A 23804-nucleotide genomic window follows, 5' to 3' on the forward strand; every position below is an offset into this window, starting at 1 on the left:
TCATCTTGACTGGACGCTGTGATCTGCGTCTGTCATCTCCACTGACATCAGAACTCTGGCCCTACGCCAGCGTGCGCCCTCCCTCCACGTTCTCCTTCACGTGGATCGAGAAGGGAGTGAGTGTGAGAACATGTAGTCCTCCGTGTTCAGGCCCTCAGAAACATTTCCTCCAGAAACTGCAAGGTGACAGTGAAGCTGCAAAGAGCTGAAAAAAGTGAAAGGTGGAGGAAAAAAGAATGAATCCTTGAACGGGTAGAACAGACAGGAGAGGGCGGAGTGGAACCTGACAGCCAATGAGGCTCTGAGATCAGATCTGAGAACTCCCCTGATTCTGATTTCATGAGTCAATAACAGCAGGACACAAGCGACCTATAAGGCTCATGGAGTACCTGCAGCTGAGGGGGTTCGACCTGATGATGGTGGTGATGATGGTGGTGACAATGGTGATGATGATGATGCACTCCACCAGCCTTCGTCATCATCATCATCACCTGGTACGCTGTGGCCTCCCACAAAGACAAGGGGAGGGTAGAGGGGGGTCGGCTCCACTCTACCCTCCTGATTCCATTCCTAGATTCTGATGTTCTGGAAATGAACAACTAAATCTTTGTACATGTACACTGTAAACTCTTTGTAATCTTCTGCAGTCTTGGGGCTTTCTTGTTCGGCGAATGTTTAAGGGCTTCTTGAAGTTCCTCCATTGAAATCGGTGACTCCAGAGCCGTTATTTGGTCTTGATTTCATTTTGGCAAGTCACTTGTGCTCAGAAAGGTTTCAATGCCAGATTTGGAGGGGTTCATCTCAGGTGAGTAAAGTTTTTATACAATTCCCTAAAAATGTCATTGATTTCTTCTGGGTCACAGGTTGTTTCCCCATTGGAGTCCTTAATGGAGGACATTGTTGCTCTTTCTTTGTTCTGTTTTAGTTGGTTTGCTAAAAATCTGCTGGATTTATTGTTCTGTTCAAAGTTCTCCAAGCGTCGTCTCTGCAGCTGAAATTGTGTTTTGATGTCGAGTAAATCGTTTGGTTTTAATTCCCTCAATTCTCTCAGTAGGTGTTCCTCTTGGGAGGCAGCATAAGATGTCTCCAAGGCTTGAATTTTTTCATCCAATTCTGTTTCGAGAGCTTTCTCCTGTTTTTTCTGATGTGAAGAGGAAGATATTATTTTGCCTCACATGACTGCTTTTGCCGCCTGCCCCAGCACCCAAGCTGAGACATCAGGCTGGTCATTTATCTCACAGAATATCGTCCATTCCTCCTGCGTGCGGGACTGGGAGCTGAACACACGATTACCTGTTTTAGGTAGATGGGTTTCCTGTAACAGGACAATGTCTGCTTGTGTCGGTGTGTTAAGATTTTTAGCCGTTCTTCACATGAGCCGATTCCACGTACATTCCAAGTGACAAACCCTAGTTTGTTAGTGTCTAAACTGATCTACTGAGTGTAAGTTGTAATCAGTCGGTGAGTGAGCAAGAGAACCTGTACCTGTGTCTTTGTGCGCGTGTGTGTGGTGGCGCCAGAGAGGATGAGAGTGCATGTGTGTGGCAAATGTAACAATATTATATCCCTGCACTACAAACCATGTAAACATCACATTTCAAAATGACATGGAACACAGAACAACGACAGGAAGGACAAAGGGGGGACATGAACACTCACATAAATACACACTCGAGAGTGAACTCGGCATGTAGCAGTCGACCACGTGCGTTTTTATGTTTTTAGGTTCAACACAGTGTTGAAAGAGACAGAAGAAAAAACTACGAATGAGAGAAACTGGTGTTACCTTCATCCATGACCTTCACCATGCTCACACCATCCTCGGCTGAATCCGGTGAGTTCCGGTGGAGAGAGGAGACGCGCTTTAGCAGAGCCAAGGGGTGATCTCCGGATCACGGAACAGCTGGCCGTTAACGTACAGTTTGTCCACGCGATGACAGCGCGGGATCCTCCGTCGATGAACGTCTTCCTGACAGGGAACAGGCGTTTGCGGCGCTCCAGCATCTCCTTAGGGAAGTGATCGTTCACGCTGAAGTCCGTTCCTCTCAGCTCCCTGCCCCGGCTCTTCACCAGCTCCTTCTGCTTGAAGTGCTCCAACTTCGCAACGATGGGTCTGGGCCGCCGGTTCTCTGGCCTCTTCCCTCCAAGGCGATGCACCCGGTGGAAGGTGATGTTCTTCACGGTCTCCATCGGAAGTTTCAGTTGTTTGTGGAGGAAGTCTTTGAGGGACAGCTCGGGGTCTTCCTCCGTCTGCTCAGGTATGCCGGAGAATACCAGGCTGTCCCGCATGCTCCTAGCTTGGATGTCGAGGATGGCCTCTTTCATCCGTTTGTTCTCATCTCCGTCGCCCCTCGGTGAGTGTTTTCATGGAGGCTTTAAGGGCTTGATTTTCAGCGGCCAGTGAAGCCACCTGTTGCTGGCTGAATTCCAGCGACTCTCGGAGAGCGTGGAACTCTCGGTGGAGGATTTCCACCAGAGAGTCTTGCGTCGAAACTTGTCAGTTTCTTGTCCATTGATTCCAGGATGTCCCCGAAGTCCTTATCGGGTGATGAGGGTGCGCTGGACTGTCGGCTTCTTTTAGGAAGTGGAGTCGCCGCGTTGTCGGTCTTCCCCATGACGACTTGGTGGGAGCACTCGTCGACGTACCCCTGCAAACTTTCCAGGGTCTCTTCTTCCAGATTTATCGATGAGGCTTGTTTGTGGGTGAGAGAGTTGAAAATCTCTGACCGCAGTTTGAGTTTTTGATGAATCAAACTGTGTAAATTGGCGTGAAGGAGTTGGCTTGTTTTAGAATCTTCAGATATGTGCCGCCATGTTGAAGTACGCACCAGTGTGACGTTCACTCTGACCTGCTCAGTTCCTCCACAGTTGGACCCGTTGTTCTGTCTCACAGGTTTTTCTCTCTCTGACCTCCTTTTTGGTCTTTGTCCCCACATCTTCTCAAGCTGTAGGAGTTTCTCTTCCTTGTCTGTCTCCTCTCTCTGCGGATCTGTCCTCTCCCATGTCCTCTCTGGCTCTGGGAATCTGTCCTCTCCCATGTCCTCTCTGGCTCTGGGAATCTGTCCTCTCCCAGGTCTCCTCTGTCTCCAACAAGGATGTATGTCTAGGAACTAGTTGCCCACTTCTGACGTCTTTTTAAGCTGGGAATGAGGACATCCACTGAGCTGGGTCACTGCCCCGGCAGCTCTCCTCTAAATGAGCTTGGCTCTTTGGTTCAATGCTAGAAAAAGGTTCAATGGCCAGGAGCCCAAGAGGCCCGAGGGACTTGTTTAACTCCACTTGAGTTGTACAAATTACATTGTAATTGTCAGATTTTGTGTAACAAAAATCAATGTCCAAACCTCTTTAAATGCAAAAAGAAGAAATTCTGAAACAAATCTGCAGGGGCGAGGATCACCAAGACAAAATCTGTAAAAACATGAATCTGATACAGTTGCTAAAACCAGATGCTTGGCTGGAATGGGGACGGGGAGAGAGAGAAACACTGCTAAACTCGTGGGAGCCCTCCTGTGCAGCGTGGTGGAAGAAACTGGCATGAATATAACAGACAGGGTTCCTATACAGGCCATAATTGGTGATGATAAATAGAGAAAACCCTTCAGGAGCAGGTTCATCCAGAGCTGGGCGTATCTTTCAAGATCTGGTTCACAACAGTCACAAAGTAGAACTTGGTAGCACAGAGGAGATTCCTAAAACGGATGTGTAGGACACAGAGATCAAACCAAATAGAACATACAGAGATAAAGAAGTTGGAAGTTGGACCGACGACGCATTGAAGGAGGAATGAAGAACTCAAAAGCTCCCAAAAAATAAAGGATCAAGAAAGTTAAACTGACAAAGATTTGTACAGATATTTGCAGTTGAAGCATCACGTGAGGGCCTGACCGATAAGGATATGTTTGGGGCCGATTTCTGTATCAGAGAATAAAACATTCCAATAACCAATACATTATAACCAATATATTGACCGATTATTTGTTTATTTTTTTACATGCTTCATATAAAAAGGACAAAATACCTGCTTTTGTTGTCTTAAATATCATTCCAAACACTTGTTACCAAGTTTCACCTTGAAGGGCAACCCACTATCATCTCAGTAAACATTTACAAGTCTCTCTGACAGTGTCAACATATCCAAAGTAACAGATTTATTGAAGCAGAACTCATGGCAGGGCTGTTATTGCTGTGCATTACATTGCTCAGTGTCTAATTAAGATGTCGGTCAGTGTGTCTCTGTAGGTGAGAGGCAGGCGGATGAACAGCGTCGTATGGATTCGCATGCCCTCTCAACGGTGTTCATTTTCTTTCCTCCATGAAGTTCTAACTTCGGTCAGTGTAGGAGACACACAGGCTAAGAAGGAGGGGCGTGGTGTGCTTGAGTGTGTGTGTGTTGCATAGGGGTTGGTTCACGGGGGAGTAGGCGTGTGTGCGTGCAGAGGTGCATGTGCGTAAAGGTGGGCACTCGCCGGGAACACAGAGGAGAGAGAGTCAGGGTCGGGTAGTCGCCGCAGTTTTGTTGATCGCGACCCACTCATTCATTCATCACCCTTTTCCTGATTAATCACTGGTTTCATTTTTTCATGAATCCATCCTTGATGCGCTGTGATAGCTCTGTGCTGGTTGTTTTATAATAAATGCACCAAAACGCCTTTGGATCTCAGCGTTTCTGTCAGCTTGGCCTCTGGGAGCGCGTCATGAATCCACTAAGATGAGGACCCAACCTCCCATTCTCTGCGGCTAAAAGGATCGTGCAGGAAGCCGCAATAGTCAGAAACGCTTTTTCCTCCTCAGAAGTTAAAAACACACAGTCCGCGCTGCTGAAAATAAAAGCAGCCACAACCTTTGTTTTTTGTTTTGTTTTTTTGATGAAGCGTCATGCTAATTTGCTCCGGTCTTATCTCGTCTGGTAGCATGCAGCTGCCTGAGTGAGCGGAATTTTACCTTGAAGTACTGGAACGTTACTGTTACATCCTTCATGACGCCGTGACTCACTCGCTGAAATAGTTTAGCAAGGTAGCTAACATTTAAGCTAGGTTATCCTAACTTTCTTTAGCTTGCTAACATATCATGTCACGCTGGACTGATAATCTCAGTGAAACGTGACAGACGCAACAAGGGACGTCATTGGAAACTTTTTTGTATTCCACAAACTAATTATTATAAACTCACCACTGAGGCAAGCTGCTTGATTTCAGTCTGGTATGCGATGCTGTCTTTCCAGCACCGTACACTCCTTCACGCTCACACTGTGGGGTTGCTGTGGAGCGTGACATGTCAGAGTCGGAGCGCCCTCTACTGGATACACAAGGACATCATTTCTAGACCTGACATTAGAAGCTAACGAGCAACTGAGAGCCAACCTGGCTGGCTAGCTAAATAGCCGTTAGAAAAATGAGCGCTGCACTTTGCTATTTTCATTTTGTCAAACTAAAAAATGAAGTTCCAATTCGAAACATTACCTCATCACTACAACAATGTCACAAATGAACTGAAAGACGATGCTTTCTCAAGGCACAAATGTAGAAATGAGCAATAAACATAGGAGTTAGGCAACACATGAACTCTGTGAGAAATGTTAGCTGTTCCCATGACTACCAGGTCGCTCGTGACAATGAAAGCAGTGCTAAACCAAACTCAGCCACTAGAGGGCGAAAATAGCATCAAAATAAAGTGCTTCCTCTGCCTCTTTTAGTGTTAATGGTACGTGTAATAAGTGTAGTTTGTTTGTAGTCCTGGAGGCGAGGCTTAGTGAGTTAGAGACTCGGCTCCGCACCATGGAAGCTAGCGCTAGTCCTTTACCTTCAGGAGCTTCTCAGTCCACCTTAGCGGGTGCGGAGCCACCTAGCCTAGCCACCGCTAGCAGCCGGGAACTAGCCAGTCCCGCTGGGTGACATCACGAGGGAAACCTAGACGCAGTAAGCCCGTGTTTGCCCACCAACCCCTTCATGTTTCCAACCGCTTTTCCCCGCTCAACGACACACCCGCTGAGAGTAAAACTCTACATGTCGGCTCGGTAGCTCGCAGCCCCGCTGTGAAGCCGCCATCAGTCATTGGCAGTTCTGTTCTCCGCAACGTGAAGGTGGAGACTCCAGCGAGCATAAAGTGCATCCCAGGGGCCAGAGCGGGCGACGTTGAGGCAAATCTAAAGCTGCTGGCAAAACGTAAGGTTAAATACAGTAAGATTGTAATACATGTCGGCGCTAATGACACCCGGCTTCGCCAGTCGGAATTAACTAAAGTTAACATGGCTTCGGTGTGCAGCTACGCAAAAACAATGTCGAACTCCGTAGTTTTCTCTGGCCCGCTGCCCAATTTAGCGAGTGACGACATGTTTAGCCGCATGCGTTCATTCCATCGCTGGATGTCCAGGTGGTGCTTAGATAACAACGTGGCTTACATAGACAGTTGGAGCTCCTTCTGGGGAAAGCCTGGTCTGATTCGGAGAGATGGCGTCCATCCTACTTTGGATGGTGCATCTCTCTTATCAAGGAACAGAGGCCAATTTATTACAATACTAATCCCTGACAAGCACCCAGAGTTCAGACCAGCAGGCAGAGCTGCAGTTTAACACGCCCTCTGCTGGTTCCTTGGTGTCACCCACCCAGCCTATAGAAACTGTGTCTGCCCCGAGGCTGTATAAGCCTGCACCCAAATCTGGAGGAGTCACTTATAGCAACTTAGTTCAAATTAAAACCACTGCTCCAGCAAACCAACACAATACAACTATTAAATGTGGTTTGCTAAATATTCGATCTCTCGCATCCAAGTCTCTCCTAGTGAACGATTTAATTACTAATTATCAGATTGGTGTATTAGCACTCACTGAAACCTGGGTGCAGCAAGATGAGTATGTTAGTTTAAATGAATCTTCCCCTCCTGGCTACATTAACTACCATGTACCTCGCACCACTGGCAGAGGAGGAGGAGCTGCAATCTATCAGTCAAATTTGCTGCTTAACCCTCGACCTAACAGTTCATTAACTCATTTGAGAGCCTTATTGTCAGCTTTTCCCACCCAGACTGGAAAGCAGAGAAACCACTCTTACTTGCTGTGGTGTACCGTCCTCCTGCACCTTATTCTGAGTTCTCAGAAGAACTCCCTGACTTTCTGTCTAACTTGGCATTGAACTCAGACAAAGTCATTCTAGTGGGTGACTTTAACATCCATGTGGACATCAATGATGATCGTCTGACCACTGCGTTTAGTTGCTTCTTGATTCTGTTGGCTTCTGTCAGAGGGTAAACAAACCCACTCACACTTTTAATCACATCCTTGATTTAGTACTCACTTTTGGAATAGAAGCTGACCTCATTACAGTTCTTCCTCAGAACCCTGTCTTGTCTGATCACTCCTTAATTACATTTGAATTTACTTTAACAAATTATATCCTACCTGGGAAAAAGTCCCACTTCAGTAGATGTCTATCTGACACTGCTGTTTCTAGATTTAGGAGCTTATTCCAGCAGAGCTTGCTGCCACATCTTGTAGTGATATATTGGGCAGTTATGCTGATTCCACCCCCTCGCAGGGAGACTATCTTGTGGACAGCACTGAAGCAGCACTCCTTGGGACACTTGATGCCGTAGCTCCCCTGAAGAAGAAGGTTATCAACCAGAAAAGAATAGTTCCCTGGTACAGCCCAGAGCTGCATGCCTTAAAACAGAAGACCAGACAACTGGAAAGGAAGACACATTCCAGCCAGCACGAGGAAGTCCACCAAGCCTGGAAGGAGAGTTTATGAATATATGAAAAAGAACTCCGTAATGCCAGAAGCGCTTACTACTCGTCCCTGATAGAAAAGAATAAGAACCACCCCAGGTTCCTCTTCAGCACCGTGGGCAGGCTCACCAAGAACCATAGTGCTGTTGAGCCATGCATCCCCCCAACTCTCAGCAGTAACGACTTCCTGTCTTTCTTTACTGAAAAGATTGTGAATATTAGAACAAAGATTGCCAGTAATGGAGGACAGACTACAGTCCCCATAGAAGCACCTCCCAGACTTGGTGCTCACTTGGACAGCTTCTCCCCCATCGACCTGTCAGAATTAACTTCTGCAGTCGGTTCCTCCAAGTCAGCCACTTGTCTGCTGGATCCCATCCCAACAAGCCTCCTTAAGGATGCCTTCCCTCTAGTCAACACTTCTATATTAAATCAAATTAATCTTTCCTTAGTCACAGGTTATGAGCCACAGGCCTTTAAGGTGGCTGTCATCAACCCTTCACTTCAAAAACCTTCTCTTGACCAGGATGTGTTAGCCAATTATCCAACCTCCCCTGCATCTCCAAGATCCTTGAGAAGGTTGTCCTGGAGCAGCTACATGGACATCTGCACAGCAACGAGCTCTTTGAAGCCTTCCAGTCTGGATTCAGGGACACCATAGCACTGAAACAGCGCTGGTCAGAGTCTGTAATGATCTTCTCATAGCTTCAGACACAGGTCTTGTCTCTGTGCTTGTCCTTTTGGACCTCAGTGCTGCATTTGACACCATCGACCACAGCATCCTGCTACAGAGACTAGACCATGAAACTGGGATTAAAGGAACTGCCCTAAAATGGTTCAAGTCCTACTTATCAGACAGGTTTCAGTTTGTTAATGTTAATAATGACCATTCGGAGTACAGCAGAGTTACATATGGTGGACCACAGGGTTCAGTTTTAGGACCGATGCTCTTCACTCTTTACATGCTCCCATTAGCTGACATAATACGGAAGCACTCGATCAACTTCCACTGTTATGAGGACGACACACAACTCTACTGGTCGATGGAGCCAGACGACACAAGCCAGTTTACTAATCTGCAAGACTGCCTGAAAGACATCAAATCCTGGATGTCTTCTAACTTCTTACTGCTAAATTCAGATCAAACTGAGGTCATCATGTTTGGACGTAAACACCTCAGGGACACCTCTCTAATCAGATCTCTACTCTAGATGGCATCACCTTGACCCCGAGTACAACTGCAAGGAACCTTGGAGTCTTTTTTTTTTGGAACAATTTATTTATTCAAATTTCAGACAGAATACTACGGAAGCGTCTTGCATTCACTTGGCAAAAAAAAAAAAACCCTCCGGTTTTTCGGAGTAATTTTTTCTGTTTTTTGTGGTAATTTTTTGTGTCTTGTTTTTCGGAGTATTTCTGTCTTTTTTTCGCGGTAATGTTTTCGCCTGTTTTTCGGAGTAACTTTTTCTGTTTTTCGTGCAAATTTTTTTCTCCCTGTTTTTCGGAGTAATTTTTTTTTGTACTGAGATACGATCCCGCGAGAACCGCCAACCTGCAAGTGACTTCCGTCGATCTCGTCGAACTATGGCGACTCTGCATATACATGCCTCACTTTCTACTGTACCGGGTCAATAAAAGGTAAGGCTACACACAGGGCATGATACTATTTGTTTATGTTTTAGAGTGTATCCTTCTATTTTAAGCCTACTGCTTAATGTAGCAGGTAAGGAACAGACGATCGATGGGCACCATTTCAGTTGTCAGTAGAAGTAAGCTAACAGTTTCCATCATGCTGGACATTGTTGTTGTTACTCGTCTGTCTTTCCGTATATTGACATGGCATAAGTAGAACGACCCGTTCGTCATGACGTTAGGTTATACGTTAATATTATAACTTATAATATAGAGACATAACATGATAATTATAACATAGAAGTTGCTGAACATACGGCACATAGACATGTAAACAAACGGAACGTTGCGGTAGACTAGTTACTAATCGACGCACCATGACGAGCTTTGTGAGTTGCTGAGTTTACGCGTACATCCAAATGTTTTTCGCAAGTGCAGGGTAAACAGTGAATGTAAAGAAAGAAAGGAAGAAATAAAAAAGTAATATATGGGGTCCATCTCATTTGCTGTTTCCTATGTATTTAATACATGCATGCTTCCCTGAAACATAGTGAGGAAGAATCCTGCATGAAACGTCAATGCACATAATTATATGTAATAGGCCTATGTGTTGAATGTAAAATGTACATTTGTTGCATTTGGTTACTGGTTAAGTACAACAATTTACTAATACCCTATGTTGCAAAGACCCAATCTGGATTTTATTGACTATTTGAATAGTAATCATAGTAGTAACAACAATAATACTACTAATGAAAGCCCACTATGAGCTGCTGAGTTTAGTCTTCTATACTATCAGAGTAATTTTATTATTCGGCTTTCATCATAAAAGGACACTACTCAAAACAGTTATGGTGGTAATTTGAGTGAGTATATTTAAATCTTCAATGACAGGTCAGCTTTCAAAGGAGAGAATTTATAGGTCAGCAGTCAAGACATGAAACATCCATTTTAAACAAAATTATTTTATGCTTTCATATAATTTGGCAATATTGGTTTTGGCAGTTTATATAGATTATGCATTTTCCCTTAATTTCTGCAGTGCCAGCAATGGCTACATCCTCAACTCCAGGCCTCCCACAAGATGATGGTCTGTGGATATTTCTTCACAACAGAGGTGTTCCCGAGGAGTGTATTCTGAAAATGCAGCAGGATCATGTAAGTCTCAGCTACAAAAGCTGTTTTTGCAATGTGTCATACTGTCCATTGTGTTATCATCTGCATTAGGCACTTATAATTGGTTGTCCTAGAATTTGGCACAGAAGTAAATAGTCTTGAAGATAACATAGTTTAACCAGTATCATGTCTGATGTATACATTTGTTTTTATTGCAGATTGACAGTTCAGTAATTGGAGAAGTAGATGATGCTACCATGGCTTCTTACATTCCAGCCTATGGTGACAGGATTGCCACACGGCGTTTCTGTATGGAAAAAAGGACAAGAGGTGGAGATGATACAAAAAGACTATCCTTATTTAAAAAACTTTAAAAAAAAAATGGGCACAATGAGCAACAAAGACAACGAGCAAGGTTTTGAGGGGGAGAATACAGTGCAACCAACCAATATGCATCTAAAAAGTAATAAGAGAGCCTGGAAGACAACCAGAAAAATAGAATTAGGATGGATACATGACAACAAACAAGTCAGAAAACGCGGTGGTGGAGGAACCAGAGTTCTTGATATTAACAAGAAGGACACTAAAACTGAGATTTTGTCACAAGCTAAAAAACTGTTTTTCCCTAATGGAAATTCAACAATGGGAAAGTGGGAAGAGTTCAGTCATGATATAGTTGACTTTCAGGAAGCACAAGTTCATGAGGATGTTAGTGTGGGAGACTTCTACGAGACACACAAATTGGGGTTGTTAAGATTTTATTTGTTCACAGAGACTCTGACCAGTGAAGACCCAGAGGAAGGAGCAGATATACAGACAGATGAGCAACATGAAAGCACAAAATCTGAACAAGACAAACACATGATGGAAAAAGTCGAGCAGCTGACGCAGAAAGGACATAACGGTGAAAATCCAATAGACTCAGTCGAAGATGAAGAGCAAAGCACCACCACAATGTCAGCTGTTGTCTCTCCTGCAGCCGTTCAGATTATTGACCTTACTTCTTTGTGTAATACATCAGAAGTTTTTTTGGTCCATTGACAGGAGGGCCGTTTTTAGGTGCTCTTGATGATACATGCATATATGAGCCAATACTTGCAGTAGAAGAGGAACCAATAAACACCCCCACCTACACCTCAACTCCTATTGATGCTGAGACAGCTTCTGCTAGACCACCAAGTCCTGCCAGTGAACTTTTGCATGTGACTGTGAAACTTCACAGTGTTACTCTCTTAGATGAACTGATTGCTCAATTCAAGGATGAAGCAATGATGACATACTCTGTGAAATACAGCTTCATTGATGAAATGGGGGCAGATGCTGATGGTGTGTCCAGGGATGTTTATGCTGCCTTCTGGACAGAGTTCCTAGACTGTGCTGCAGAAGGTGCAGATGTGAGGGTGCCATCACTCTCCCCAAAATGGCAAGAGGAGGAATGGAGGTCTGTTGGCAGGATATTAGCCAAGGGACTGAAGGACCATGGGTATTTTCCATTTCGCCTGGCACAGGCCTTTGTAGCAGCAGTCATATTTGGTGAACACTCTGTTTCACCTGATTTACTGTTTGACTCCCTGATGATGTATCTTAGTCAGTCTGAGCGTGATGTCTTGTCTACTGCTTTGCAAGAGGCTGTTGACGGTGATGACAAGGAAGAGCTTCTCGATCTTATGGATCGCATGGGAGTAAGAACAGTACCAACACAAGACAATTTGTGAGCCGTGCTTGTCCAGGTTGCCCACAAGCAAATGGTCCAGCACCCAAAATATGCTCTGGATAATATTGCGGAGGTTGCAGGACCAATACTCAGGAAGATTTTCCCCAGTGTAGAGGATATGAAAAAACTGTATGAGGACATCAAACCAACAACACGAAAGGTGATTAAGATGATAACAGCTTCTCCTGCTCGTTCCGCAGAGAACCACAGTCTGAGATTTTTCCATCAGTACATAAGGGGGTTGGATGAAATAGGTCTCAGGAAGCTGATGAGATTTCTGACTGGGTCTGATGTCATCTGTGTGAAAGAAATTCAAGTCACATTCACCTCTTTGGAAGGTCTTGCACGGCGACCAATTGCCCACACTTGTGGCCCAACTGTGGAGCTGCCATCAACTTACAACAGCTACCCCGAGCTTCGAGCTGAAATGGAGGCTATACTGTCCAGCAACACCTTCGCAATGGACATTGCGTAAGAATTGTTAAGTGACTTATGACCACATGGACATTTTTCTCATCCCCATCTGTGCCAGCAATGTAGGTTTAGACTGTGTGAATGTGGGATAGAGCATGTAAGGAGAAAATGTGATTAGCTCAGGTGCTGTGCGATGAGTGCAAAATGATTTTATGACATTTCAAGATTTTAATTTTGTTAAATCTAGAAACAATAACTTGCTTTGTTTTAAGACACTGGTAGTTATCATCGCATGTATGGGGTATTTGCTCTAGCTAGCTCAGGTGCTGTGTGAAAAGCACAAATTGATTTTTTATTTTGGATATTTTCTTTCTATCATATCAAGAAGCAATCAACAATTTACTTTGATTTAAGACACTTTGGTTATCAGTCTAGGATAAGAATGTTTGGACATTAGAAATACTTTCATTATATTTTCACTGTTAAAGCATAATAGAATTTGAATCTCCACCTCATGTCAGATGTTAAGGCTTACAGTGTTTATGAATCTGCTGTTAAAGGGAACTTTGAGGGTTTTTGTTTTTTTTTTGGCAAAACTTTCTTCAAACAGATTGTGTCTCTGTGGTTGAGTCAGTCAGGAGTCCTGTTCTTGAGTATGTCCCTTTTGTTATAGGCTACTTGTATTGTAAAATGTTAAAGTTATCAAATGTGTCTAAATTCAAGAAAAATGCATGCCACAATAAAAGATAACCATAAGCCTCATTTGCTGAAAGTTTAATGACGACTGCATTACACCACACATTTAGAGTGACATTTCATTCAAATACATAAGAATAGTTGATCTGATCTGTTTACATGTTTGAGAGATGACATGATAATCACCAACAAATTTTAGATACACACATATTTACCAAATTTTGTAATTGGCTGAAAATGACATAAAGTAACTTCATGGGAGAAGGAATAAAAAACAGGAAGGTATATTTCCAAAAAGCTACCTTATACAAGAACTAAATATCAAAAGAAAAAAGGTTTCACTGCATAGTATTAATAGATATTGTGTCTATTTGAAATTTAGCATACACACTATTGAGGACAAGTTATAACCTGTTTGATTTATAATTGATAATGGCTGTCCTTTTTGTTGGCTGCTCTATTAAATAATACACCCAAGATTTTCCTTTTTTCACAACATGTAACGTGATGTGATATTTCATGTGCAGCTATTGAACTGCCAGCACTTATTTTGATGTGTAATTTTTCCACACTGAATAGAAAAAGGATAAACAACGCACAAATGGGAAAGGTCCATTAGTAAAGTGTTAACAGTTTTTGCTGTTTAAGCACAATACACTTTACAGTGAAATTCATGGTCCAAAGATTTTCTTCTTTCAAATTTGAGCTCGTATGTAAGCACCTAAGAACATGTAAAGCTCAATGGCTTCCTCTGGAGAGGTAGGTGGATGAAGATTGTTTTCTGCCATGGCAAGGCAGCAAATGTCAAACACTGTATCATCACAGGGATAAGGTCCTCTCTGAAGGCATTCCTCTCTGCAGGCTTCAATCTTTTGTTGGGATACCTCTTTCAGGTATTCTCTGGCACCAAAAAGTTGGGGTATGGTGTACATTATCACTGGACGCCCACCTGGAGACACAGCATTTCTGCATGGACGAATTCTGTGAGTGTTCCACATGTGAACAACTTCCTGCAGTTCTTTCTAAAGATAAATAAAAACAGAAAGTGAGCAAATCAGTTCACACATTTGCTACACCAACTGCAGTAGATATTATGATCTTTAAGCTTAGCCAGTAGTATAGTATATAATCAGCTCCAACTTAAACATCTGTAATTTTAACTGTATAATACAATTAAAAACATCAAAACATTGACAAGGAACCTTTTATTGCATTTTACTTTCCTTTGAATATAAACTGCTGATAACAATTATATGTTTTACTTTAGTAAGGTTTTGAATAAAGTCTACATAGAGTGAGCTCTTTTTCCATTAATATCAGTAGGCTGTGATATTAGTACCACACTAACCCCTTACACAGAGAGATACTACTGCTTTTTGTGAAGTAAAACATTGTATACTTTAACCATTAAGCAGCTGTCACAGTATTATTCTAACATTATTCTGACAGCACTATGGGAAAACCCATCATAAACATATTGCAGTTCTTACCTCCATAATTCCAAGACATGTGAACTGAATGAGACTTTTGTCCAAAAAGTCACCAGAAAAGGAGTCTGAGTCTTTTAAATCTTGGAACAGGTTCATCCAGAACTGTGCATGTTGCCTCCTTGAAAAGCCCCACCAGTTCTCTATTCTTTGGTTGTGATTGCTCGATCCATACAAATAACATCTTTGCGAGAAGTTGTCCAGATGATCGTGTCTCAAGAACATCTGCATTTGTTCAATGTAACAGTTCTCGGTCCCGAGGTCCGAACGAATTCAGGCAGCAGTTCCATTCCTTGATGACACCTCATCGATGAAGTATTGCGCAATTATTTTGGGATCACTGTTTGTAGAGTAGGCGTGTAGCCATATCACCATTCTTGAAAACCCATCGATTGCACCATTGATGCAGATCCCGAACGGTTTAAGTTTATCATACGAGTCAACATGCCACAGAAAGTTTGGGCCTGGATTCCGGCACATACGCCGCCGAAGTCGATTTCGGTGTCTCAGCTGTACACCGTGCGGATCCAACACTTTCAGCAGTCTCCTGATAGTCTCTTGAGTCACCACGTAGCCAGCTTGAATGCATTTCAAATGCATCATCTTGTATCCGTGGAGCATGCCATATCTGTCCAACTGATCCTGGACAAACATTGCTATGTCTAGGAGATTTGAATGGCCTTTCCTTCTGAACAGCCCCAAAGTTCTCATGTGCCTCTGTAAAGTTGACAAACTAATGGTAATACCATCTATATGACTTAAAGACAGGACTAATTCCCAATGTCTTAAACCCAGATCAAAGTAAAACTTGATTAAACTAAACAAGCCGCTCATTTTTGCTTCATTGAATTAAGCTCGCGATAAAGGAATGAATGTGTCTATTTCTCCAGACGCAGGGGGAAAAAACTCAGGAAATCAGAAAAAAATAGCCCGAAAAACAAACGGTAGAAATAAATTACTCAGGAAAAAAGAAAAAAAATTACTCCAAAAAACAAACCAAAAAAATAAGTTACTCAGAAAAACAGAAATAATTACAATAAATTATTAAAATTAATAAATTAATTATTATAATTAAAAACAGGATAAAAAATAAATTACTCCGAAAAACCGCAGTTTTTTTTTTTGCCAAGTGAATACAATACGCTTCCGTAAATGTGTACAGAAAAACTTGCAAAACTTCTCGACCTCAAGAATAAAGTTCTTTATTTTTCTTTCAATAAGAAACATTTTTGCACTCAATTCTGAGTGGCTGCTTGGCATCAAAAATCAAATCGAATGTCAACATTTTTCAAAATATCGAATCAAAGTCTGAAATCCAGTGTGGTGACAACACTTCTTCTTGCTGGGGGCCACAGTGATGACCACTGCTCCACGGCGCCACCCATTAATGATATTTACATCAATAAAAGTTTTTATTGTACACAAACTTCTAATGACATTATTCTTAAAAATTGTAATCACAAGATACTTGAGAGCAAAACTGTCCCTTTTGGAATATTTTCCTTTAACTGCAAGTAAATCTATTTTTATGATTTAAGTGGGTTTATTAATGCATTTAGTTTTGCAAATGAAAAGTTTTGTTTACAAAATAAAAACCTTTGCTTGCAGCTGAAGATTTTGTTTGAGAGTCAAAAAGATTTGCTGCCACATAAATCAGGGTTTTTGTGTGACTTTTTTATGCTATAAAACAAAACAGGTTTGGGAGCAAATCTTTCCACATTTAATTTTTTTTTTAAATACAATTTGAGATCATCTCACAATTTTGTTTGCAGATCAAACAGCTTGGTTTCGGGGTCAAAAACCTTTTCTTTGTTCAGGCCAAGTTGAAGGGCGACCTGGATGCATCCTGAAGGAAAGGGACTCCCACCTTCCCACTTCCAGGCCGCTCTCTCCATGACTGCACTGGAGGATTGATTCCAGCTTTTTGACGCAGGAAACACAAAACAATAATTTAAGCCCATCGAAGTCTCAATATGAAATAAAATACAATATAATAAGATAAGGGAGGGGGACACAGACGTTCAACTAGAGAACACCAAGCAAACCCACACCGAAAAAGGAGAGAATTTCCTTGTTGCTCTAAATTATATTTCTTAACTAAATGACATCTACACACACACACACAACTACATCAACCTTTTGTGTCTTTTGGCTTTGATACAGAACAAATATTAACACCTCAGACCATTTCCGTGTTCCGGTGTTACCTAGCAACAGGTGTGCTAGCTTAGCATGCAGCAAACTTCTCTATTTAAAAGATTACGACAAAGTCTTCAACTTCAAACATTAAAGATAGTCACAACTTATTCGCAATACTATCATCCCTTAATCGGGAACACGTATTTATGTATTTCATAGGAATTGTAGCCCACCTGGGTTGACAAATCAAGAGGGGCAGCGTTTAGCGTCGGCGTAGCTCGGCTGGAGGATTTCTTCTCCACTTCACCTCAATTTGGCATGAAGCTCCTCCCGAGCTCTGCGCGCCCTCTGCTGGCCGACTTTAGTACTGCTCTAAAGCCGGAACAAAGTACCCCGACATCTGAATTTCAATCACTTGTTAAAACGCAGCGAGCAAAAAGCCTGATTCTCATGAAAGACGCAGTTCAACATGAAACACCTCAATAACAAGGATGTGCAGCCACAAATCAAAGTCACATCCAAGGTGACTGAACTCTGACCACCGGACGGGTGGAGGCCCCACCAGCCGCAGCACGCAAGAACTTAGAAAACGAGGACTCTCCACGATACCAAATCACTAGAGGCTAAATAATGAAAAGTAGAATAAACAAGTCTCACTGATGCTAAAACAAAAAGAGTCAAATAAATGACAATCGGTGCAAAGAATTGTTCATGAATGACAGAAGGTTCCATTTTCCTTTAAATTCTTGCTTCATGTCCTCTTCCACCAGGAGGACACTAGGAAGCACTCGGGGACATGTGGCGAGGGGAGCGTGTGGTCCGAAGAGCCGCGGCGGTCAAGAAGGGCCGGGTCTTCAGGGGCGACGAGCTGCTGCTGGACACCGGAGACCAGGTCGAGGACAGGGACCCTGAGGCTGGATTGAGCCAGCTCAGTTCTCCTGGTTGGGGGAGCTCAGCACCACTACCACACAAACAGCACCACTACCTCCCTCTGCTGGAAAACAATGGTAACTGCACACGCGCAAAAGACTGCAAATAAGTTTACCCTTCACTCAAGTCATTTTTTTGTGGGGTACAAAATACAAAACATAAAATTCAATATTTTTGATGTATCTTTGTATGAAATGCTTCTTTTATGTGGGTTCCAAACAAATCCTGAGCTGTTTGAATACGTGGGGTTCTAGAATTCCATGTTTTTATTAAGAGTTAAAAGACAGTAAAGCTAAAAGCAAAAGAAACCAGAGTTCCAGGTTTCAGTTCAGCTGTCAGGGACAGAGTAGCAGCGTTCACATGGAGCCACGACCAAGAGGGGCAACTGAGGCTGGACCAGCAGACGCTGGAATCTCTGTTCCTGAAGGAAACTGAGGAGAAAATCAGGAGGAAGCCCCCTTGGTTTGCTGGGCGCCACCTCGACGGCCTGCGCTTGAACGATGACGTCCGGCTAAACATGTCGTCGCTGGTCGGAGTGGGCAGGGGTCCAGAGACACCACAGAGTCCAACATGGTCTTGACAAATGTACTCACCAACTCAGTGTTTATTTAGTGAACTCAACTTGTGTCAGAACAACTTTGAGCAAAAGAACATTTAATGAATCAAGCATGAAAACAACATGAAATGATGAGTCAGCTGTGAGTCCTCTGAAGGTCTGCCAGGAGAGGAGGATCTGGATCCAGGTAGTAGACCCGCCCTGCCAGGCCCCAGCAGCATCAGCCCCTGACCAGCTTGTTCCACACGTCTGCTGAATTTCATGTTCATAAACAAGCAGCTAGTGGGAACAATTTGAAATTATCTAGGGGGCGCAGTCGAGCTACTTTTACACACCCCTGAATTCCTTACATTTCAAGATCAGCCGGTGATTGAGCCCTCATCATTTATGCCATCCTTGCTGGGGAGCCTCCTCAGACCCTGGACCCTCAGAACCACTGCTTTATAATACAGGACTCATCAGAGAACCAGAACTCTTGATCCACCAGTACAGCCCCCACCCCGGCTGGGTCATCAGCGCCTGACAATAAGGGCCGCTACGGCTACAGGGATCAGGGTCAGCCCCAGACAGATCCCAGCTGTTTTCCAGAAGGACCTTTTCTTCACTTCTGGCACAGCAGCGTCCTCCAGAGGTTCAGGGGCTGTTGGAACCGGTTCTGCCCCCTCTCTGGAGGTCCTCCCGTGGTCCAACGACTGCTGCATTCTCTCAAGGTCCAGGTTTTCCTCCCTGACTTCATCTTGCTGAAGCCCCACCTCTGTGTGACGCTCCACCTGGTGGGTCTCTGCCACCTCAAGAGCAGTCTCTCTTCTCTTCCTGACCTCCTCACGGAGGAGGACCTCTTGCAGCTCCTTTTCCAGGAGAGCGTTTTTCCGCCTCTCCGCCTGGAGGTCAGCAGCCAGTTTCCCCACACAGGCCTCGAGTGTCACCTTCAGGTTCTCCGTCTCCCTCCGAAGAGAACGCTCTCTCTGAGCTGCGTCTTCTCGCATTGCCTCGATCTCTTTATTCATCTTGAGATGGAGGATTTGCATGTCTGTCTTCAAGGAGAGGGCCTGGAGCCTGTCCTCCCTGGTTCTGTCCGTGGTGGACCTCAGACCCAGCTTTTTACGGATCCATCGGAGGTTCTTAAGCTTCATCCTCCTGTCTCCGTTTCCCTCATCGTGCTCTCCAACCAGGTTCTCTAGCTGTAGATGCTCAGAGTCTTCATCACTCTCCTCATCGCTGGTGTCCTCGCTGTCTTCATCGCTGGTGTCCCCGCTGGTGTCCCCGCTGGTGTCCCCGCTGGTGTCCCCGCTGTCCTCATCCTCGGTGTCCTCACTGTCCTCATCCTCGTCTTCTTCACTGTCCTCATCCTCGTCTTCTTCACTGTCCTCATCCTCGTCTTCTTCACTGTCCTCATCCTCGTCTTCTTCACTGATCTCATCATCATCTTCATCACTTTCTTCGTCACTGGTCTCATCACTGTCACTCGTCTCATTGCTGTCCTCTGACTCAGGTCTCTCCTCATCTTCATCTTCGTCACCGTCCTCATCCAAGTGATGAACACCGCCAGCAACAAAAGGATGAGTCAGGATCAGAGGCCATGACAGCCTCTCCTCAGGGTCTCTGGTCAACAGACCTCTCAGGAAACTCTGTAAAGGAGACGTCACATGGTCACGGTGAGCAGGACGCTACACTTTTCTTTGTCTTAATAAGCAGCAGTAAGCATCTTTTGGCTGTTAACGTTAGCTTGTGTTTGAGCATGCTAACACAGTGGCTAGCTAGCTAGTTAGCAGCTGAGGATGCAGTATAAGGATGGAGCTGTTGTACCTTGCAGCTGGGGCTCATGTTGTTGGGCCACTCAACCGAGCTTTCCAGGATGAGCTGCATCATTTGGCGTCTGGACTTTGAGTAGAAGGGAAGCTCCCCAGTGTGGAGCTCAAACAGGGTGCAGCCCAGAGCCCAGAGATCAGCAGTGTGGTTGTAGGGCTCCCCCCTTATCCGCTCAGGGGACATGAAGGCTACGGTTCCCATCCGGTACGTCAGCTTGGACGTGGGCTTCCTCAAGGCCCTGGCAAACCTGAGACAGAACGGCATCACATATAAACACACTTGTAGATGATGACGCTCACAGCCACCTTTTCCTTCAACGTCTAAATCTTCTTACCCAAAGTCGCACAGTTTGACCACGCCGTCGTCCCCCAGCACAGTGTTGGCCGTCTTCACGTCCCGATGAATAATGTGACGTGAGTGCAAGTAGTGGAATGCTGAGAGCAGCTGGCAGGCAAAATTCTGGACCTTGGAAGAGGGAGAGAAGTGCAAATGTTGATGGGGTGAAGTCTCAGTGAGTGTCATGTCCGGCGTGACTGTGTGTAATGAAGGAGTACCTGGTGCTCTGGGAAGGTCCCACCATGGTGAAGGGCCTGGAGCAGGTTGGAGCCTCCAGCGTACTCCATCACAAAAACAAGCTGTTGACACAGTGGAGAGATTTGGTCACACAATGAGACGATGGTGCAGCGGATCAAGGATCCACCTGAGAGCAGGAGGCATTCAGAGGGAAGATTCATCGCTGTCTTACATATTTTTCCATTTGGAAGCTGCTCAGCAGCGCTACAATGTTGGGATGGCGGATTTTGCTCATAACGGCCATTTCTCTCTTGAGGAGTCGGATCTCCTGATATGAGCGACCATCTTTTTCGATGAACTTCAGAGCCACGATCTGAGGGACACATGAGAGCAGATGCTGACACATGGAAACTAAGTCAATGACAACAGTCCGTCTAATCCCGTCCCAGCTCAAGCTACTCACTCTGCCAGTTTCCGTTTCCTTGGCCCTGAAAACTTGGCCGAATGCGCCCTGTCCCAACTTCACCAGTTCCTGATAGGGAACCATTCTGAGTTGTTGGTCGACTGGTAGACTGGTTTGTGTTTGCAGAGAGTAGGAAACGTGTTCCTTTACACTCCGGTGTCCTTGAATCTGTCATCCTAGGATCACTGGCTGCTGTCAGCGATGGTGTCTCTGATGTTGTCATCTTGACTGGACGCTGTGATCTGCGTCTGTCATCTCCACTGACATCAGAACTCTGGCCCTACGCCAGCGTGCGCCCTCCCTCCACGTTCTCCTTCACGTGGATCGAGAAGGGAGTGAGTGTGAGAACATGTAGTCCTCCGTGTTCAGGCCCTCAGAAACATTTCCTCCAGAAACTGCAAGGTGACAGTGAAGCTGCAAAGAGCTGAAAAAAGTGAAAGGTGGAGGAAAAAAGAATGAATCCTTGAACGGGTAGAACAGACAGGAGAGGGCGGAGTGGAACCTGACAGCCAATGAGGCTCTGAGATCAGATCTGAGAACTCCCCTGATTCTGATTTCATGAGTCAATAACAGCAGGACACAAGCGACCTATAAGGCTCATGGAGTTCCTGCAGCTGAGGGGGTTCGACCTGATGATGGTGATGATGATGGTGATGATGATGGTGGTGATGATGATGGTGGTGATGATGGTGATGACAATGGTGATGATGACGATGCACTCCACCAGCCTTCGTCATCATCATCATCACCTGGTACGCTGTGGCCTCCCACAAAGACAAGGGGAGGGTAGAGGGGGGTCGGCTCCACTCTACCCTCCTGATTCCATTCCTAGATTCTGATGTTCTGGAAATGAACAACTAAATCTTTGTACTTGTACACTGTAAACTCTTTGTAATCTTCTGCAGTCTTGGGGCTTTCTTGTTCGGCGAATGTTTAAGGGCTTCTTGAAGTTCCTCCATTGAAATCGGTGACTCCAGAGCCGTTATTTGGTCTTGATTTAATTTTGGCAAGTCACTTGTGCTCAGAAAGGTTTCAATGCCAGATTTGGAGGGGTTCATCTCAGGTGAGTAAAGTTTTTATACAATTCCCTAAAAATGTCATTGATTTCTTCTGGGTCACAGGTTGTTTCCCCATTGGAGTCCTTAATGGAGGACATTGTTGCTCTTTCTTTGTTCTGTTTTAGTTGGTTTGCTAAAAATCTGCTGGATTTATTGTTCTGTTCAAAGTTCTCCAAGCGTCGTCTCTGCAGCTGAAATTGTGTTTTGATGTCGAGTAAATCGTTTGGTTTTAATTCCCTCAATTCTCTCAGTAGGTGTTCCTCTTGGGAGGCAGCATAAGATGTCTCCAAGGCTTGAATTTTTTCATCCAGTTCTGTTTCGAGAGCTTTCTCCTGTTTTTTCTGATGTGAAGAGGAAGATATTATTTTGCCTCACATGACTGCTTTTGCCGCCTGCCCCAGCACCCAAGCTGAGACATCAGGCTGGTCATTTATCTCACAGAATATCGTCCATTCCTCCTGCGTGCGGGACTGGGAGCTGAACACACGATTACCTGTTTTAGGTAGATGGGTTTCCTGTAACAGGACAATGTCTGCTTGTGTCGGTGTGTTAAGATTTTTAGCCGTTCTTCACGTGAGCCGATTCCACGTACATTCCAAGTGACAAACCCTAGTTTGTTAGTGTCTAAACTGATCTACTGAGTGTAAGTTGTAATCAGTCGGTGAGTGAGCAAGAGAACCTGTACCTGTGTCTTTGTGCGTGTGTGTGGTGGCGCCAGAGAGGATGAGAGTGCATGTGTGTGGCAAATGTAACAATATTATATCCCTGCACTACAAACCATGTAAACATCACATTTCAAAATGACATGGAACACAGAACAACGACAGGAAGGACAAAGGGGGGACATGAACACTCACATAAATACACACTCGAGAGTGAACTCGGCATGTAGCAGTCGACCACGTGCGTTTTTATGTTTTTAGGTTCAACACAGTGTTGAAAGAGACAGAAGAAAAAACTACGAATGAGAGAAACTGGTGTTACCTTCATCCATGACCTTCACCATGCTCACACCATCCTCGGCTGAATCCGGTGAGTTCCGGTGGAGAGAGGAGACGCGCTTTAGCAGAGCCAAGGGGTGATCTCCGGATCACGGAACAGCTGGCCGTTAACGTACAGTTTGTCCACGCGATGACAGCGCGGGATCCTCCGTCGATGAACGTCTTCCTGACAGGGAACAGGCGTTTGCGGCGCTCCAGCATCTCCTTAGGGAAGTGATCGTTCACGCTGAAGTCCGTTCCTCTCAGCTCCCTGCCCCGGCTCTTCACCAGCTCCTTCTGCTTGAAGTGCTCCAACTTCGCAACGATGGGTCTGGGCCGCCGGTTCTCTGGCCTCTTCCCTCCAAGGCGATGCACCTGGTGGAAGGTGATGTTCTTCACGGTCTCCATCGGAAGTTTCAGTTGTTTGTGGAGGAAGTCTTTGAGGGACAGCTCGGGGTCTTCCTCCGTCTGCTCAGGTATGCCGGAGAATACCAGGCTGTCCCGCATGCTCCTAGCTTGGATGTCGAGGATGGCCTCTTTCATCCGTTTGTTCTCATCTCCGTCGCCCCTCGGTGAG

General features: G+C 44.7%; 1 protein-coding gene and 2 pseudogenes across 4 annotated transcripts; 1 reads left to right on the forward strand and 2 right to left on the reverse strand.

The window, feature by feature from the left end:
• Window positions 1–9062: 9062 nt before the first annotated feature.
• Window positions 9063–13297, forward strand: LOC147245799 (uncharacterized; annotated as a pseudogene). The gene is made up of 3 exons (XR_015110002.1): window positions 9063–9358; window positions 10395–10510; window positions 10687–13297. The product of XR_015110002.1 is annotated as an uncharacterized LOC147245799 (transcript).
• A 690-nt stretch (window positions 13298–13987) lies between these two features.
• Window positions 13988–15957, reverse strand: LOC147245800 (uncharacterized; annotated as a pseudogene).
• A 1952-nt stretch (window positions 15958–17909) lies between these two features.
• LOC147245801 (uncharacterized) lies at window positions 17910–23587 on the reverse strand. 3 transcript variants are annotated; one of them, XM_086185819.1, is made up of 6 exons: window positions 23232–23587; window positions 21190–21613; window positions 20959–21099; window positions 20548–20848; window positions 20211–20460; window positions 17910–20032 (listed from the first exon to the last, which is right to left on the reverse strand). In XM_086185819.1, the coding sequence occupies exons 2-6, from the start codon at window positions 21410–21412 to the stop codon at window positions 18917–18919; spliced, it is 2031 nt and encodes a 676-aa protein (XP_086041945.1). In that variant the 5' UTR covers window positions 21413–21613; window positions 23232–23587; the 3' UTR covers window positions 17910–18916. The 3 variants fall into 3 exon arrangements, with proteins under 3 accessions (XP_086041945.1, XP_086041947.1, XP_086041946.1); XM_086185821.1 differs by lacking the exon at window positions 23232–23587 and having other exon boundaries at window positions 20548–20678; window positions 20768–20848; window positions 21190–21817; XM_086185820.1 differs by lacking the exon at window positions 23232–23587 and having other exon boundaries at window positions 20548–20678; window positions 20768–20848; window positions 20959–21817.
• Between the last annotated feature and the right edge of the window lie 217 nt (window positions 23588–23804).

This window comes from Aulostomus chinensis, chromosome 18 (assembly GCF_037954235.1).
Source record: "Aulostomus chinensis isolate RoL2024-O1b breed Wild chromosome 18, RoL_Achi_v1.0, whole genome shotgun sequence".
Classification (NCBI taxonomy): Eukaryota; Metazoa; Chordata; class Actinopteri; order Syngnathiformes; family Aulostomidae; genus Aulostomus; species Aulostomus chinensis.